The 17,916-nt window shown below is 37.8% G+C and overlaps 1 protein-coding gene across 3 annotated transcripts in view; it reads left to right on the forward strand.

Moving 5' to 3' along the window:
* The window catches only part of LOC134215819 (heparan sulfate glucosamine 3-O-sulfotransferase 5), a 170,856-nt gene that overhangs the window by 120,247 nt on the left and 32,693 nt on the right, over positions 1 to 17,916 (forward strand). For all 3 annotated transcript variants that reach the window (XR_009980320.1, XM_062694931.1, XM_062694930.1), the window contains exons 5-6: positions 1,336 to 1,499; positions 2,208 to 2,401. Coding sequence is in view for 2 of the 3 variants with exons in the window: in XM_062694931.1 (XP_062550915.1) it covers positions 1,336 to 1,499; positions 2,208 to 2,401 (358 nt within the window). In the remaining variant the exon portion in view is untranslated. The remainder of the gene's footprint in view (positions 1 to 1,335; positions 1,500 to 2,207; positions 2,402 to 17,916) is intronic.

A 17,916-nucleotide genomic window follows, 5' to 3' on the forward strand; every position in this document is an offset into this window, starting at 1 on the left:
CGGTACTGATCAAGTGAGGTTGTGTAAGCTATTTGCCAGTCGGTCGTCAAGCTCAGACCCGACCGCATTGCGTAGGCAAGAGCACGCAACTCAAGTTCAGTTCAATCAAAGGTAATTGCCTATTTCCGGGGATTAAACCACCCGACTTGGACGTTAATTTACAATGTTATGAAAACTCATATGTGAATATGTACGTTATGTGGAAGATATTGATTTGAAAAATGTATTGGAGGTAACCACTTTCCCTTCGATGGGACTCGAACCCATGACCCTACAGTACGCTAGACTAAATGGATTGCGAGTGATTCGACTATGCGTCCAATTTGGGAATCTCGAGCTCGTTCAGTAGCCGCTAGGTTGCGAAGGCCGACGGAGGTCCTTCGTAGCTTAGTTGGTTAAAGCACCAGTCTAGCGTACTGTAGGGTCATGGGTTCGAGTCCCATCGAAGGGAAAGTGGTTACCTCCAATACATTTTTCAAATCAATATCTTCCACATAACGTACATATTCACATATGAGTTTTCATAACATTGTAAATTAACGTCCAAGTCGGGTGGTTTAATCCCCGGAAATAGGCAATTACCTTTGATTGAACTGAATTAAAGAATACTTAATGTCTGTTCTGACTAACTATCTATCAAAGGGTGTTTGTGTTAGAAGCGACAAGTATTCGGCAAAACTTTTTCCGAAGATTGGAACGAGAAAGGTGAAAGTCAAATTCAGTAGCACATCGATTGAAGATACGGCCCATACTAGTGAATGGCTCGTTATGTCCATAATTCGTACGAGCACCCTGGAGGAACAAAAAAGAACTGAACCTAAGCTGATGTGCGCCTTCATGCAGCATGGAAAAAGAAATTCGAAGAGCGGGAAATGATTGACAGCCGAGTAACTGCAAAATAATTTTGCTTATGGGATTGATTTCAAAATATCCCGCTACTCGCTTGAGAGCAGAAAAGCGGCTCTATCCGCAGCACCCAGGTCTTGGCTTGTACCACCTACGAATTTGTGCGAAATGCTCAATGCTAATGCTAATATTAAGCTTTGACATAGCTGAAGACACTTCGTTCCAAAAATATTATCATCAAGGTGAAAATATTTTTTTTCCTTATAATCTCCCGGCGTGGCCCAATGTGCGCTGGTTGAGTAAACGATTTGGAATGACAAAAATTGCAACACTCATAGTTATGATAAATTCAAATATGTTGAAGTGACAACTTTTGATACTTTTATTTTATTTCATTCCTTCACGGGATATTGAGGCTCTGATTAATTTTCAATTCCAACCAAATGATGAACCCGTTAACCTTTTGTTTCTTTCATTGATCCGTTTCAGGTACCGGAACGTGTCCGCGCAATGAATGCATCCATAAAGCTACTGTTAATTGTGCGAGAACCGGTAACGAGGGCGATATCGGATTACACTCAGCTACGGAGTCATGCAGCGACGGCCACATTGCCACAGCAACAAAGTTTATCTTCCACATCGCCACTATCCAGGTGAGTGATGGGTTAATATTAGTATCGGATTAAAACGCATTGCAATGGAGGGGATTACGTTCGCATGAATTTGTTTGTTGATGAAATTTTACGTTTGACCCATGCACAATGGCTTGGGGTTTCGCGATAGAGAGGTCGGTAACAAATCATGATTGTAGATATCGGTGTCCGTGTGATAAATAAATCCGGACAATTGTTCTGGCGGTACCAACAAAACAGAACCGAAATAACTTTATCCAATCAATAGGAAAAGTTGCCACTTGGAAAACATAGTTTCGAAATTCCAATCATGCTTGTACATTTCAAGAAATTTAATTATGTTGGATTGATAAAAATGTTATCAGAATAAAGTATATTTTTAATGAGACAACAGACCTTCGGGTCACAAATTTAGAATTACTTTTGTGCCTCCTTATTCAATGCACGTTTAAGAAGAAATGATCAAACGCCGGAACTGGTAACCTTCTCGTGGTTTCCGCATAGGTACATTTCTTGGTTAACCTTTTTCAACAGAATATTTTAGAAAACTCTTTATACCAATTTTGAGAAAGTCTTGACACATTCAGACGAAAAGAACCTCAACAATCACGAACCAACTCTAATCAAGAAACATTTACATTTGACACCGAACATTTCATTCAGACACAAATCGTACTACAATATGTCTTCTTTGCCGTTTCTATCTGACCCTTCTACACCCTACCACAGAACATTCGAAGATTTGGCGATCATGCCAAATGGAACCGTTAACGAAGCGTACCGTCCACTGGCGATATCACAGTATCATGTTCACGTGCACAGGTGGTTGGAAGTCTTCCCGCGGGAGCAGTTACTTGTCGTCAACGGTGACCAACTGATTGAGGATCCCGTGTCACAACTACGGCGAATCGAGGATTTTTTAGGTGAGTGACCTTATGTTTGTTTACGAATAGAATGATGCAGATTATATTTATGAATATAATCTACATTCGGTGCATTTTTATGGTGGAGATGTAATAATGGGAAACGCAAAGAATGTGGTGATTTTGAGTATCTATATCAGAAGAAGGCATTAACACATTATGGCATTAACATGGCACTAACACAAAATGATAATAAATAAGAACAGTAAATTTCCATTTCACAGCGGTTTTTTTTCTGGGGATTCTATTTGATTCTCGATACCTGTTCTTTAGAGTATTTAAGCACTCTGAAAAGCTTTCGGGTTAAATACATATTTCAAGTTGATTTTCAAATTTATGTGTTGCAGTATTGCGTTTCTTTTCCCCTTTACATTTGTCATTGCAGACCCCATTCGATTTTGGCAACACGTTCGAAACTTTTGAGATGCCAATAGATGATCATCATTTTTTACGGCATATATTTCCAAAATCGAACCGTACACAGAATGGTCAGGAAAATATTTAGCCCAAAGTAAGCAGCGCACTGCTTTACTAATTCTAAACTGCGAGAATCAAATAAGTGCAGTAGGTATAGACATCAGCAAATTAAATATGTTTATGTCATTTTTATGACCTCCTTTAAATAGGGTCTGTGGTTTTTTTCTAACCACATAGTTTAACCTGCAAGCAAAACGCGTGGCTACAAAGCAAAACCAAGCTGAAGGTCTGACGGATTAAGCTGGGGTACGTGACCCTCCAAATCGAATATTTTTCCTGATATTTAATCATATACTTACCCCAAAATTGAGCATGAGCATGAGCATGATTGACCGCCCACGGTTGCTACTCCGTTATTGCCAGGTCAGCTGTAAATACACAGAGAACCAACAGATGAAGTTTGGGACTAACATCATCTTCAATGTGTAAGAACTGGTGACCCAAAAAATAAGCAATACCAGCGCCGGCCGTGTCCGAATGCAGGTCAATTAGGGAATAGGTAGGAAATTGTTGACGTGATACTCGCTTTGATAGTGTGTATAGCGTGTTGTTTGAACGATAATTTTTTTTAAAGGCCGCACAAAGCAGAACAAAATTTCGGTGATCGGCTGATCGTTCTGCTTACCGCACAAAGCAGAATAAAACTATGATGACCGGCCGATCGTTCTGCTTACTGAAGAAAATATGTCTAGACGCGATTTAAACTTTTACTATCTAATTTATTCACATACACACACGAAGCAGAACAAAATTTTAGTTACCGGCCGATCGTTCTGCTTACCGCACAAAGCAGAACAAAATTTCGATGACCGGCCGATCGTTCTGATTACTGAAGAAAACACGTCTGGACGCGATCTCAGATCTTTCTACGTCCAATACAAAACACGAACAAATCTGCACTGAACTGATTGTTTCACTTTCCAATTTACTCGCCCACACAGCAGAATCAGATATTTGCAAACCGCGCGACCGTACTGCGTCCAAAACAAAATACGAACACGCTTGCACTCTTTACGATTTATCAACTTATATTTATTGTTTATGACGCTCTTCAACAATATCTAAAAACTATTTCGATATTTGAATCATAAGTGTTGTAAATATGCATAAAAAGATTAGCACATAGTAGAAAACGACCAGAGTTGATAGGAGAGAATAGAAACGTAGATTTGTATATGAAGCAGAAATGATGAAAAATGATAACCATATGAATATGTTCTATGATAATTCAATAAATGAGCGACATTTATAACTACAGTTTAAATAGATCACAAAAGACAATGCGTGTGTGTATGTGTGTGTGTGTGTTTCCATTCTATCTCCCACTGTCCGACAGTGCTTTTATGGAAGAAACGTGTCTTCATCTATTTGTTGATATTTTTTCATATCCATAGATGAAAACATTTTTAGACCTGGAGATAGAAGGTGATAGCTCTACTGTGTATCCAATAACCCTATAACAAGAAGCTACAGACCACATCTTGAGGTAATTTTCAGCACAGCAAGCCCCGCATAAATACTCTCAGGTATCAAATGGATATATGCAAAGTATTTATACTTCCGGGATCTTAAATTTATATCAGTGATTTATATCAATGATATATATCTTTGATCCTAGCACGTATTTAGTGAAATCAATTTAATATAATATAATTATGGAACGGACTCACCATTCTGTAGTTTGAACTATAAGTCATTCCGCTCTTTCAAGTTTTGTTTTTCAGTATTGAAGTTTAATGTTTCTTGATCAGCAAATCCATCGTAATAGTTTGTCCTTGAAACACTTGTAATGCAGTGCACTTCCCTGACTTCTGCCACAGCTCCCATTTCCTAGAATGCATGGGTAAACATTCTCGAGATTCTTGAATTTTCACGAATCTCCAATATATCTTAATCGTACACTTTTCCGATTTCTGTGGAAATATTTTAAGGCCACCGTCTCGTGGGTTTGCGCTATGAGCAATTTATATGGGAGAGTGGCGTAACGCTGATTTTAGAACAACTATATTGACCAAACTGATTGAAATATTCGACCACCGAGACAATCACTACATCAGGAATTTTATATTCTTTCAAATGGGTGAAAAACAATGTGAAAGTTTTTCCGAGATTTTCCAGGATACTTCGGGGACTGCCGCGAGATGCACACAATTTTACCACCCAACGACTTTTCCCGCGAATTACGCAAAATTCAAAGCGGTGACATATGCATTTTTATGTTGTAAACTGTTGACACAAGTCAAAAGGATGTGTTTGTTCCATTACTTGTGCAAATAAATTAAGTTTTCCCGGAAAAACTACGAATTTCCCAAGTCAGGTCAATCAAAGTTTCAATACGGACTTGTGACTCCGGGGAAGGAATTAAAAATATGCAAAAAATATCATAAATCATTTGGAAGTGTATAATAATGAAATCAATGAAAATCTTTCAGCATAATTTCAATATCTCATAAGTTTTCCCCGGTTTTCCCGAATTTTACATGAATTAGATGGTGAAGCGTTACGAAGCGCGAAAGAGGGAAGCGAAGGAAATATAAACGTAACGTTCCAGTCTTTGACGATCGATATGATACAAGGCCCTCGGTCGGTGCGACCTATCCACGTATACGAGGGGATCTTCGATAATGTTAGCAAGCCGCGCTTTTGCATGTTTTCTGCATGGTCATAATAATTAATTAGGTATAGTATGTGAGCAAAAAGTGAACAGGAGAAGCTTTATAATCAATTTGTTCATGTAGAGTAGTACTATTGTTACCCATACGAATAATAAATAGTTTTTTATTTGTTTGGTTTAGGTACCACATTCACCAAAGACATTGCAAAATTAAGAATTATGAATGAAAATTATGTTTCAGAGACCTACATTGTTCTTTTAATCGAGTTATGCTAAATCCTCATACCGGGAATATGAAAATGATAAACATTATCAGCTTCAATGAAGCATCAGCTGCCCCCTCAGCCATACGATCTTGTCGCACGCACGATTGCAGTGCAACATCCATGCAACACTTTTGCAAACCTTGACATATTTTCAATTGGGCAAAATATGGTCGTGGAACATAACATTCTTGTATGTAATCAATATTACTGCCCTCAATATGAAATTTTAGAAGTCCATTTCCACCGAAATGAAAACATTTGAAAATGTATATGAGTAACATAATGAGTAACGTATTGATCGCAATAATTCTTACGTCTTTTCGAATATATGTTCAGGATTTCATCCTTTGTATGCAGATACCATACCAACGACCGTGTTTCCACAGTTCGAAATATTATTTTTGCGTTACATGAAATTGTTCGGTTAGGAAAGACTAGTCGTTCTGCACACGGCTTGCAGAACGGTTGGTTGAGAATAGTTCCTGCATGATAGAATTTCAAATACAGGAAATTGAGAACACATGACTTTAGAATTTTAGGATATCAGAATCGAGCGAAAAATTAAGGTTCGATGTAAAACAAATAAAACAAATAAGGCAAATAATATAAATAAGACAAATAATACATATAAGACAAATGAGTCAAATAAGACAAATAAGTCAAATAAGACAAATAAGATAAATAATACAAATAAGACAAATAAAACAAATAAGACAATTGAAACAAATAAGACAAATAAAGCAAATAATACAAATAAGTCAAATAAGACAAATAAGGCAAATAAGACAAATAAGATAAATAATACAAATAAGACAAATAAAACAAATAAGACAATTGAAACAAATAAGACAAACAAGATACATAATACAAATAAGACAAATAAGGCAAATAATACAATAAGACAAATAATACAAATAGAACAAATAAGACAAATAAGACAAATAAGACAAATAAGTCAAATAAGACAAATAAGGCAAATAAGACAAATAATTCAAACAAGACAAATAATACAAATAAGTCAAATAAGACAAATAAGAGAAATAAGACAAATAAGACCAATAAGGCAAATAATACAAATAAGACAAATAAGTCAAATAAGATAAATAAGACAAATAAGGCAATTTAGACAACAAATAAGACAATTAAGACAAATAAGGCAAATAAGACAAATAAGGCAAATAAGACAAATATAGGCAAATAAGACAAATAATACAAATAATACAAATAAGACAAATAAGACAAATAAGGCAAATAAGACAAATAAAACAAATAAGTCAAATAAGACAAATATAGGCAAATAAGACAAATAATACAAATAATACAAATAAGACAAACAAGGCAAATAAGACAAATAAAACAAAAAAATCAAATAAGCCAAATAAGACAAATAAGTCAAATAAGACAAATAAGGCAAATAAGACAAATAATACAAATAAGACAAATATGATAAATAAGGGAAATAAGGCAAATTATAAAAAAAATATAAATGATACAAATAAGACAAAGCATAGCATAGCATATTTACGGTGTACTTCGTAGATTGGACACTAGTGATACTCATGTTTTTCTTTTGAAATCCTTATTCAGATTGCTATCAGAAATCAAGGTGGGTGTGATCCTTGATTTCAATCTAGGATAAAAATCACAAAAGCATGAGGATTACTACTCCTGGCCACGCCCATCTTCACCGTAACTTGGGAGGGGAAGGAAGTGTTGATGTAGTACTCACTTAACGAGAGGCCCCCGACTCAGCGACACCCTCATAAGTACCACGGAGTTGGTTATTGGGGAAAGTATTCGTTGGGTCAGGTTTGCCTGTAGCTGACAATGTGACCGGGGTAGATCTTACATCGTAAACAAATAATACAAATAAGACAAATCAAACAAATAAGACAAATAAGACAAATAAGGCGAATAAGACCAATAAGGCAAATAATACAAATAAAACAAATAAGACAAATAAGGCAAATAATACAAATAATACAAATAAGAAAAGTAGGACTCCCAGAATAATCATCGAAAGGAATTCCTCCCGGAATTTTCTTCGAAAACTCCTTAGAAAGTTCCTTCAGGGATTTCTAAGAAAGGTCCTCCAGGAATTCTTTTGAAAGTTCCTCCAGGAAGTACTCCAGAAGATTCTTCAGATATTCTTGAGAGAAGTTCCTCCAGATTTTTTTCCAGAAGTCCCTCAGAAATTCCTCCAGAAGTTCCTTCAAGAAATCTTCCAAAAGTTCCTCCAGAAATTCCTTCGAGGTTCCTCCAGGAATCCCACCGGAAGTTCCTTCAGGAATTCCACTGACAGTTGTTCCTCTAGAAATTCTTCCGGTAGTTCCTCCAGGAATTCCTCCGGAAGTTCCTCCAGGAAATATTTTGAAAGTTCCTTCAGAAATTCATCCGGAAGTTCCTTCCGGAATTTTACTGGAAGTTCCTCCAGGAATTTCTTTCGAAAGTTCCTCCAGGAATTCCTCCGAAAGATCATCTAGGAATACCTACGGAAGTTCCTACAGGAATTCCTTTGAAAGTTCCTCCAGGAATTCCTCTGGAAGTTGCTCCAGGAATTCATCTGGAAGTTCCTCCAGGAATTCCTACGAAAGTTCCTCCAAGAATTTCTTGAAAAGAATCCAAGAATTCCTCCGGAAGCACCTGCAGCAATTCCTCCGGGAGTTCCTCTGGAAGTTTTTTCCGAAATTCCTCCAGAAGTTCCACCGAAAGATCCCACAGGAATAGCTCCGGAATTTCCTTCAAGAATTCCTCTGAAGTTCCTCCGGAAGTTCCTCCAGGAATTCCTCCGGAAGTTTCTTCAGGAAATTCTCCGGAAGTTCTTACATAAATTCCTCCATAAGTGTCCCCATAAAATCTTATAGGTTTTCGTCTGGAAGTACCTCCACTTATTTTACGGAACTTGCTTCATAAATTGTTCCGAAAGCTCCTCCACAAATTCCTACTCAGGTTCCTCCAGGAAATCTTTTGGAAGTTCCTTCAGCAATTGCTCTGGGAGCTAGTCCAGGAATTCCTCTGAAAGTTCCTCCAGGGATTCCTCCGGAAGGTCCTCCATGAATTCCTCTGGAAGTTCCTCCAGGAATTCCTCCGGAAGTTCCTCCACGAGTTCCTCTGGAAGTTCCTCCAGGAATTCCTCCGGAAGTTCCTCCGGAAGTTCCTCCGAAAGTTCCTCCGAAAGTTCCTCCGAAAGTTCCTCCGAAAGGTCCTCCGGAAGATCCTTTAGAAGTTCCTCCGGAAGTTCCTCCGGAAGTTCCTCCGGAAGTTCCTCCGGAAGTTCCTCCGAAAGTTCCTCCGGAAGTTCCTCCGGAAGTTCCTCCGGAAGTTCCTCCAGGAATTCCTCCGGAAGTTCCTCCAGGAATTCCTCCGGAAGTTCCTCCAGGAATTCCTCCGGAAGTTCATCTAGGAATTCCTCCGAAAGTTCCTCCAGGAATTCATCCGGAAGTTCCTCAAGGAATTCCTCCGAAAGCCTCCAGTTATTCCTCCGGAAATTCTCCAGAAATTCCTCCGAAAGTACCTCCAAGTATTCCTCCGGAAGATCTTCCAGGAACCCTTCCGGTAGATCCCCCAGGAATTCCTCCGGAAGTTCCTCCACGAATTCCTCCGGAAGTTCCTCCAGGAATTCCTCCGGAAGTTCCTCCAGGAATTTTTCCGGAAGTTCCTCCAGTAATTCCTCCGGAAGTTCCTCCAGGAATTCCTCCGGAAGTTCCTTCAGGAATTCCTCCGGAAGTTCTTCCAGGAATTCCTCCGGAAGTTCCTCCAGGAATTCCTCCGGAAGTTCCTCCAGGAATTCCTCCGGAAGTTCCTCCAGGAATTCCTCCGGAAGTTCCTCCAGGAATTCCTCCGGAAGTTCCTCCAGGAATTCCTCCGGAAGTTCCTCCAGGAATTCCTCCGGAAGTTCCTCCGGGAATTCCTCCGGAAGTTCCTCCGGGAATTCCTTCGGAAGTTCCTCCAGTGATTCCTCTTGAACTTCCGAAAGGAATTCCTCCTAAATTTCCGAAAGTTCCGAAACGAATTCCTCCGGGAGTTCCTCCAGGAATTCCTCCGGGAGTTTCTCCACAAATTCCTCCGGAATTTTCTCCAGGAATTCCTCCGTAAGTCCCTCCAGGACTACGGAAGGTCATCAAGGAATTCTTCCAGAAGTTCATCCAGGAATTTCTCCGGAAATCCATGAGTCAATATCGTGTCATAGAACAGATTAGAATATGGGATTTGTGTTTTACGGTTTAGTGTGTGCTTTAGTGTGGCATACTTAGGAATTTTGTTTCATTGATTTTATCTGAAATGATTGGATTTTTTTAGTTGTAATCGGATTATTTAGAACATTTTGGTTTTAGGACAACCTATGCATTCTTTTTGTTTTTGGTATAAAATAATTTTCCCCATTGTTTCACAAATTTATATCAAAGAATTCATAATTCTCAGCTATTCGAACAGATAAATTTATTAAATGTGATAAGTATTGTTTTGAAAGCTAAAAATACTAAAAAGCTGAAATACTAAAAAATAAATATTGCAGTAAATGAAACCTTCGAGTGAAAAATGGTAAGGTTGTTGAGTCGTAACACACTTTACTGGAAACAAATTTGTTCATCGGAACATTATGTGTTCCATTATTGAATGCAGATAAATAAATCATTCTATTTAACCGAAAAAAATGATCTATCAAAAAGAAATACTATGAAAGGACAGTAGCTTTATCAATAAACTTATTTGAAGTTGTTTATCAAAGTTGTGAAAATAATAAGCATAATCATAAGCAAACCTTAAAAATGAAATGGTACAGAATCGCAAAAATAATAAAAATAATAATAAGCAAGCTTTAAAAAAATTAATGGTACTACGGAAGAAAAAAATCTTAAACTAATCAGAGTCGTAGAAATAAAAAAATAATAATAAGTAAACTTTTAAAAATAAAGATCACATCACACTCACACAAATACGTATATCCAAATTAATTATTTCAGTAGTCAGCCACTGTATGGGATTTGTTGACTCAGAATGACCTGAGAATATAGATCGTTTTCAAAGGAAGCCAGTTTGCCCTCGATTTTGTCTCTCCAGTAAGATTCATCGTAACCAACATGCAAAGTCCTACTGATTGATGTATCTTCAACGTCAACGAGAATGAGAATACATTCTTTTTTCTCAGAAGCGTGCAGAGATGATTGGACTTCGATTTGAATGTCTGTCGCAGTTTCTTCAATTGTCGATGTCCCGTTCAGGTTCTTACGTTTCGCAATTATTATCTGTTCTCCGTTGATTGTTGTGCCTGTAAAACGAAATTATTTGAAAATTTCAAAGAATTTATCGTTCACATTAGTTTAATATGTGTATCTGGGCTCCTAAGTTATTTGAAACTAGTAAAATTACATTTGAAATGCAGCATTAAATAAAAAAAAACATCCTTTAGTAATTTGCACAGATGTTTCAAAATGTTTGAATATTTACTAAGGATTATGTTATATAATTAGGTGTTTGATCAAAGATTTAGTACATGATGTTCTATTGCTCGGGGGTAAATACTAGAAAATTATTTAGAGATTTTAGCAGACTGCCTTCATTTGTCATATGACGGCTCAGTGCTATCCTATTTAAATGATAGCCCTTAGGGAACGATAGCCATTATTTCAATGAAAAGAATTTACCTTCTGGAACAGCACATACATATGGATGGCACTTGTCAATATAAGCCTTATTTCTGACAAAAGTTTCTCCCAAAATATCTTCTGCAATGCCGCTCATTACTCTTGAGTTACCCAATAGTGTTGCAAGTCGAGATTTAGAAAGAAACTTGGCGATTTTCTTGGCAGCCGTCTTCGAATTTCTACTACGAACAACATCCGGTATGTCTTCCGTTTGCAATCGACATTCTGCGAAACGCTCAACATCTGAAATCTTGAGTGGTTGCTGAAGCATGTTTTCTGCTGACGATGAAAGCTGTAAATACATATACACACACATATATATATATATATACCCGACTAGGAAGACAAAACAAGATTTGAACATAATTGTAACAACAACTGTTATTTATAACAACCGTTGATATAATTGAGTTGATAAATTAATATCACATTTTTTCTTAACAAAATTATAACAGAATTAGTAATGTTTAACTGTTTTGTTAGAAAATTTAGTTATTTTAACAACATCCTGAACCAAGTTTATAACAGCTTTTGTTAGAAAAACTGTTGAACTCTGTAACACAATATGATTAGGAATTGATTAGGAAAACCCTCCAGGAAACGTATGAAACAGAATTACATTACAGAATTTGCCATCGGAAGTTTCTAAAAAAAATTGTACCAAAATCTGTAAATTCTCTCAGAAGTTCTTACGAAAATTCTTTCGGAAATTGCTCCATGGACAAAAACCATTCCAGGAATTTCCTTAAAAAAATTATCAGGAATTCATTCGGAAATTTCTCTAAGAATTCCTTCGGTAATTCATGCAGAAATTGCTCTTGACATTCTTTCTGAATTTTTCCCACGTGAATTCCCTCGGAATTTACTCCAGTAAAATATTAGAAAGCTTCTCAGGAAATTTATAAGTGAATTCATTAAGAAACTCCCCCAGGAGTTCTTTTGATTTTTTTAAGGTATTCCCTGGGAAACTCTTACACCAGATTATGTTTTTTTGATTCCTATAGGAAGTCTTTCGAAATTTCTGGCTTTATCGGAAATTTCTTTAATAATGCCTTTAGGAATTCCCAGGAGTTTCTTCAGAGATTCATTCATGATTTTTTTAAATACCTTCAAGCATTGCTTCGGAGAAAAAAACTTCAAAATTGCTTTCGGAAGTTCCTAGAGGAATTCGTACACAAAATTAACTAGTTATTCTTCCGGAAACTGTTTCAGTAGTTCTTTCGGAAATTCCTTTAGGAATTCCTTCGAGAATCCTGTTTTGAAACGGGAAACATCCCCTTGATTTTCTAAGGACATTTCTCGGAGGATTCCTTTAAAAATTTCTTAGGAATTCATACGGAAATCACTTCAAGAAGTTATCCATTAATTTCTTCTTCTGAACAAGTTCTTTACAAAATTGTCCATGAATTGCTACGGAATCAATGCAGACACTCTATAAGAAGTTTCTCCTAAAATTCTATCTGTACCCCAGATTCTTCAGAAATTTCATCTGAAATTCTTTCGTAAATTCCTCCGTAAATTTATTTTTGAATACATTCGGAAATTTCTCCTTCCTAAGGAATTCATTCAGTAATTCCTCAGGATATTATTTCCAGAAATTAATCCAAGCATTTCTCCAAAAACGGAAGAGTCTCTTGAAGATGGCTGGTGAGATATTCGATCCGCCATTGGAAGCACCGCAACCGTTGAACTAGACACGGTGCCCCCGGATGGGACGATTCTCCCAAATTTTATGCTGCGACTAACACCAATTGAGAGCTCGTGGGGCAATGCCAGAGAAGGGATTTATGGGTGAAAGCTCTACCACAGACCAGGTGTTCGCCGTACGTCAGGTATTGCAGAGATGCCGCGAAAACAACGTGCCCACACATCATCTATTTACCGACTTCAAAGCCGCATATGATACCACCAATCGGGAAAACGGATTTCCGGCTAAACTAATACGGTTGATCAAGGCTACGATAGATCGGGTGATGTGCATGATTCGAGTTTCAGGGGCATTCTCGAGTCACTTTGAAACGCGCAGAGGGTTACGGCAAGGTGATGGTCATCGCTTTGGAGGGAATAATACGAAGGGCAGGGATTGACACGAGTGGTACGATTTTCACGAAGTCTATCCAGTTATTTGGTTTCGAAGACGACATAGATATTGTGGCACGTAACTTTGGGAAGATGGAGGAAGCCTACATCAGACTGAAAAACGGAGCTGGAGTAGTCATCAACACGTCGAAAACGAAGTAAGCCACCCATCACGAGTTTGTATTGGTGGTGGCGAGTAGCACACATGTTATACTTGGATCATAGTAACTTATATCTGACCCGATTCAGTCAAAATTAAGTTTCTGCAACCAGATTCGCTTGACTTGTTCTGCTTGGGTAACGATACTAGCACAGAAATTCGGAGACGCATCATGACAAAAAATCGCGAGACCTGAACGATGCTCGTGGAGGACCAACGCGCACTTGGAGTTTTCGAAAGAAAAATGCTGCGTACCATATTTGGTGGGGTGGGATGCCGATGGTGGACGGTACGTGGAGGAGGCGAATGAACCACAAGTTGCATCAGCTCTTGGGAGAACCATCTATCGTTCACACCGCGAAAATCGGATGACTGTGGTAGGCCAGGCACGTAGCCAGAATGTCAGACAGAAATCCGGTGAAAATGGTTATCGACAACGATCCGACGAGAACAAGAAAGCGAGGTGCACAGCGGGCAAGGTGGGCTGACCAAGTGGAGAACGATTTGCGGATCCTCCGCAGGATGCGTGGTTGGCGACGTGCAGCCATGAATGGAGAAGACTTTTATGCACTGCACAGACCACTCCGGCCTTAGTCTGATAATAAATAAATAAATTTCCTCAAAAACATATTTCAGATTTCCTTCGTAAATTCGTACCAAAATTTCTCAGAAAATTGGTCCACAATTTCTTTCGCTAATTCCTACTGAATTCTTTCAAGAATTGATTAAGAAGTTTTTCCTGGGAAAACCCCCTTAAATTTCTTCAAAAATATCAACGGGAATTTCTTCCAGAATCACACACAAATTCTTTAAAAAATTCCTACTCATGAATAAAAAACACAAAATAGGAAATAAAAATGGTTTGTGTACCACTTTTTTTTAGCAACAGTTGAATGCAATTGCTTCGGAAATATCTCAGAATCTCTATAAAAAGTTCCCACAGTGATGCCTTTGGAAGCTCTTCAAGCGATTCGTACTAAAAATAAGGAATTCCTTCCGATTTTTCCTAGGGATTTCATCTTGTATTTTTGGATTTTTTTTTCGGAAATGCCCCCGTGAATGCTTTCGAAAATTGATCCATGAATTTCTTTAAAAAATCTACAAGAAGGAATTCTTTCGAAATTTCGCCATGAATTCTTTCAAAAATTCCCCCAGCAATTGATTAGGACTTTCACCAACAATTGTTACAGGTATTTCTTCAGGAAACCATTGATTCTTCAGGAGAGCTTCTGAAAGAGAGGAATTCCAGAAGGTATTCCGGGAGTAGTTTCAGATGTTTGGAAGGATTTGAAAGAAGAATCTCCGAAGGAATTAGCAGGGCTTCTGGAAAAATTCAAAGAACTTATAGAGTATTTCAAAATACTTGATAAAGCATCAACATATATAATGTTCTTGACAGATCTAGACCAACTTTTATTTTTCGGGATTTTTTTATGCAAAGTCCATAGAAATCTTGAATAATAGCACCTGGCCCTCCCAAAAATATAGGAAAAATTACCCTTGATTGAAAATTTTATAATCGGACTTACATGAAAGAGGAAAATCTATACTTTCCTCTAGTGGTTTTTTTACAGCAACTTTTTCATTCTAGACCATAGTTTAGTTACAAATATTATGTATTAGATTTTCCACAAATTTTTTTTATTATATGGTGCTTTAGAAAACGACAGACACAAACCTCTCCCCCCCCCCCTTTATATGTGTACGGACCCATAGTTTTAGAAATAAATTCTCAGAAAATATACCTTGTATTGCTCCTTCATACATGACAACTCCTCGGGCAGCACGCACTCTATGTCCGCGTCAACGGCGGCCACATAATCGCTAGTTGCGTTATCGGTTGAAGATAAAGTCCTTTTTTTAACGTGTGATGCAGTTCTGTGTTTTTCTTTATCTCGTAGTTTTATATATTTTTGAAATACTGCTCCAAGCTTCCTTCCCACGATGTTTTCGAAAACCAATTTATGGAACTCGTAACCCTCGTTGTAAAGAAGAGCAGCGAACTTTGAGCGGCGGAAATATGATCCTCTACTGCTTAGGTAGATTCGTTTACCCGCGATAAACTTTACCAGAACTGAGAAAAAACACTCCGCCCTGTTGCTGGTTTTCGCTCGAACCAGCGATTCTGATTTCAAAGCAATCACTTCAATTTCCCGTCTGATTTTGCTGAGCATTTGATCATGAATAAGGGTATTTATAACGGAACGATTACCTGTGCGTTTTTCAGATGGACAGAAATACTCTCTACATCTAGAATGCTCCCCAAAAACATGGAATGGAACATTTTGCAAATCTTTTCGCAATGTTTCGGCATTTTCATTGGCCTTTGCGCAATGATCGATTGCACACCTTAGACCCTTGGCTAATCTGGCCATATGTTGCTTTAGCAACTTCTTGCTGTCACTTCTGCCTTTCCCTTTAAGTAAATTTTTCAAACGATTCACTGTCGCTTTAACAGCATGATTAGCGCATAGGTGCTTTTGGATGTCCGAGCTATAGCTACATTGATCCTTTATTTTGTTGAAAGTCTTACAATCACCGTCGGTGATCACATGACACATTTTTACTCCGCTCTCCAACGTTTCGTCAAATCCTTTGACAATTGCTGCAGACTCCATACTGCTCGATGGTCCTTCAAAATTCTTATAACATTTGTGTTTTATTGGTTTTCCTGTTTTGAGACTTTTCGTGCAGAAGTAGCATTTTTTATTCATAACTTCGTGCCTTACAACTTTACCAGTTGATTCAGCCACGGTTATGCCAGTGCACGAAGCTGCGTCATATTTGGATTTATAGGACCGCTTGCAATAGCCACCATCACATTCTACTGTGATGTGTGCGAAACCATCAGCATCAAAATCACCTGCTTCAATTGCTATTGATCGTTCTTCTTCTAAGGCCATTTGCATTGACTGTTCAACAGCTGCCGTCAGCTTATCGTCCATGGCCTTTTCTGCGGTGTAAAATGTTTTTTTCGATATCATTCCATGATCGAGCATGGAAAAAAAGTCATGTACCGATCCGTACGTTTGGCCACTGTTCAATGTTGCATAAACAATATTTCTGTGGAACTGTGCTTCATCTTCGCGTTTTATTAGCTGCTGATGAAACGTTTTGCCACAGTTTTTACATATTACAGTAATCATTGAAATCATGTTTTCACACGACTCTTCAGCAAGTTCCAATTCAGCTGCCATGCATTCTTTATTATGCATGGACTGCATAGGAAGTGCCCATTTTAATACGTAATTGACGTCACTTAATCTGTATCCTTGAACCACATTCTCAGCCCTATAAAATAAAAATAATTAGCCTGCTTGCGATTCTCAACAAATATAAGAATACGCTAATGAATTCACTAAGCGTTGATGAAGCCTGTCATACATTATAGAAAAGCACATTGGAAATGTCAAAAGTAGAAGCAAACAGCTTGTTGATAGTACCAATATGTGATAATATTAAAAATGAGGTAAATGGGTAAATTTTATCATTCTTTTTCAGTTTATTTCCTAAATTCAACCAAATCAATAAAATACTTACAGTCCGGTATCATTGAGCTCATTTTCATTTTGAATGCTCACATTGAAAGAGTCGTCTTGATCGTATGAGATGTTCAGGTCTCCGTCAGAAGTAGTTATGCTAGTATCTTGAAAAAAAAGGTACCATATACCATTATTCACAATAACCTACATTTTTGGAAATTATTTAGATCCTTAGAACATAAGATCCATAAGCCCTTAGATTCTAAGATCCTAAAACCATAAGAACTTAAGATCCCAAGATCCTAAACTCCTTAAATCCTATATTAATAAAATTCTAAAACCATATCATCCTAATATCGACAATCCTAGGACAAGGCTAAGGCCTAAAAAGTTTGTCTGCAAAAAAAATGTGTTCATACACGCACTGGGGGATACCTGCAGAGGTGGGGCACCACACGATGCAATCACACCATTGTCTTCAAAGGCTATTTTTCTTACGCTAAGCAGTGCCCCACACAGTAGTTAGCTCCGCTAGTGTACACACACATACAGTGGCGTAGCCACGGGCGTGGTTTTGGACATAACCCCCCCCCCCCCAAATTTTTACAAAACAAAATATTTAGAAGAAATTTTTTTTTTTAAAAAGAAATTCAGGAAACCCACCACCTCCGCCCCAGACAAATTTTCTGGCTACTTCACTGCACACATACATTACATCAATGCGGGCATCCTATCAAAAACTTGATTTTGGAGCCTCTTCATTACACCGTGGTGTACAAAAAAGGCAAAAAT

The sequence above is a fragment of the Armigeres subalbatus genome, chromosome 2 (assembly GCF_024139115.2).
Source record: "Armigeres subalbatus isolate Guangzhou_Male chromosome 2, GZ_Asu_2, whole genome shotgun sequence".
In the NCBI taxonomy this organism is placed as follows: domain Eukaryota; kingdom Metazoa; phylum Arthropoda; class Insecta; order Diptera; family Culicidae; genus Armigeres; species Armigeres subalbatus.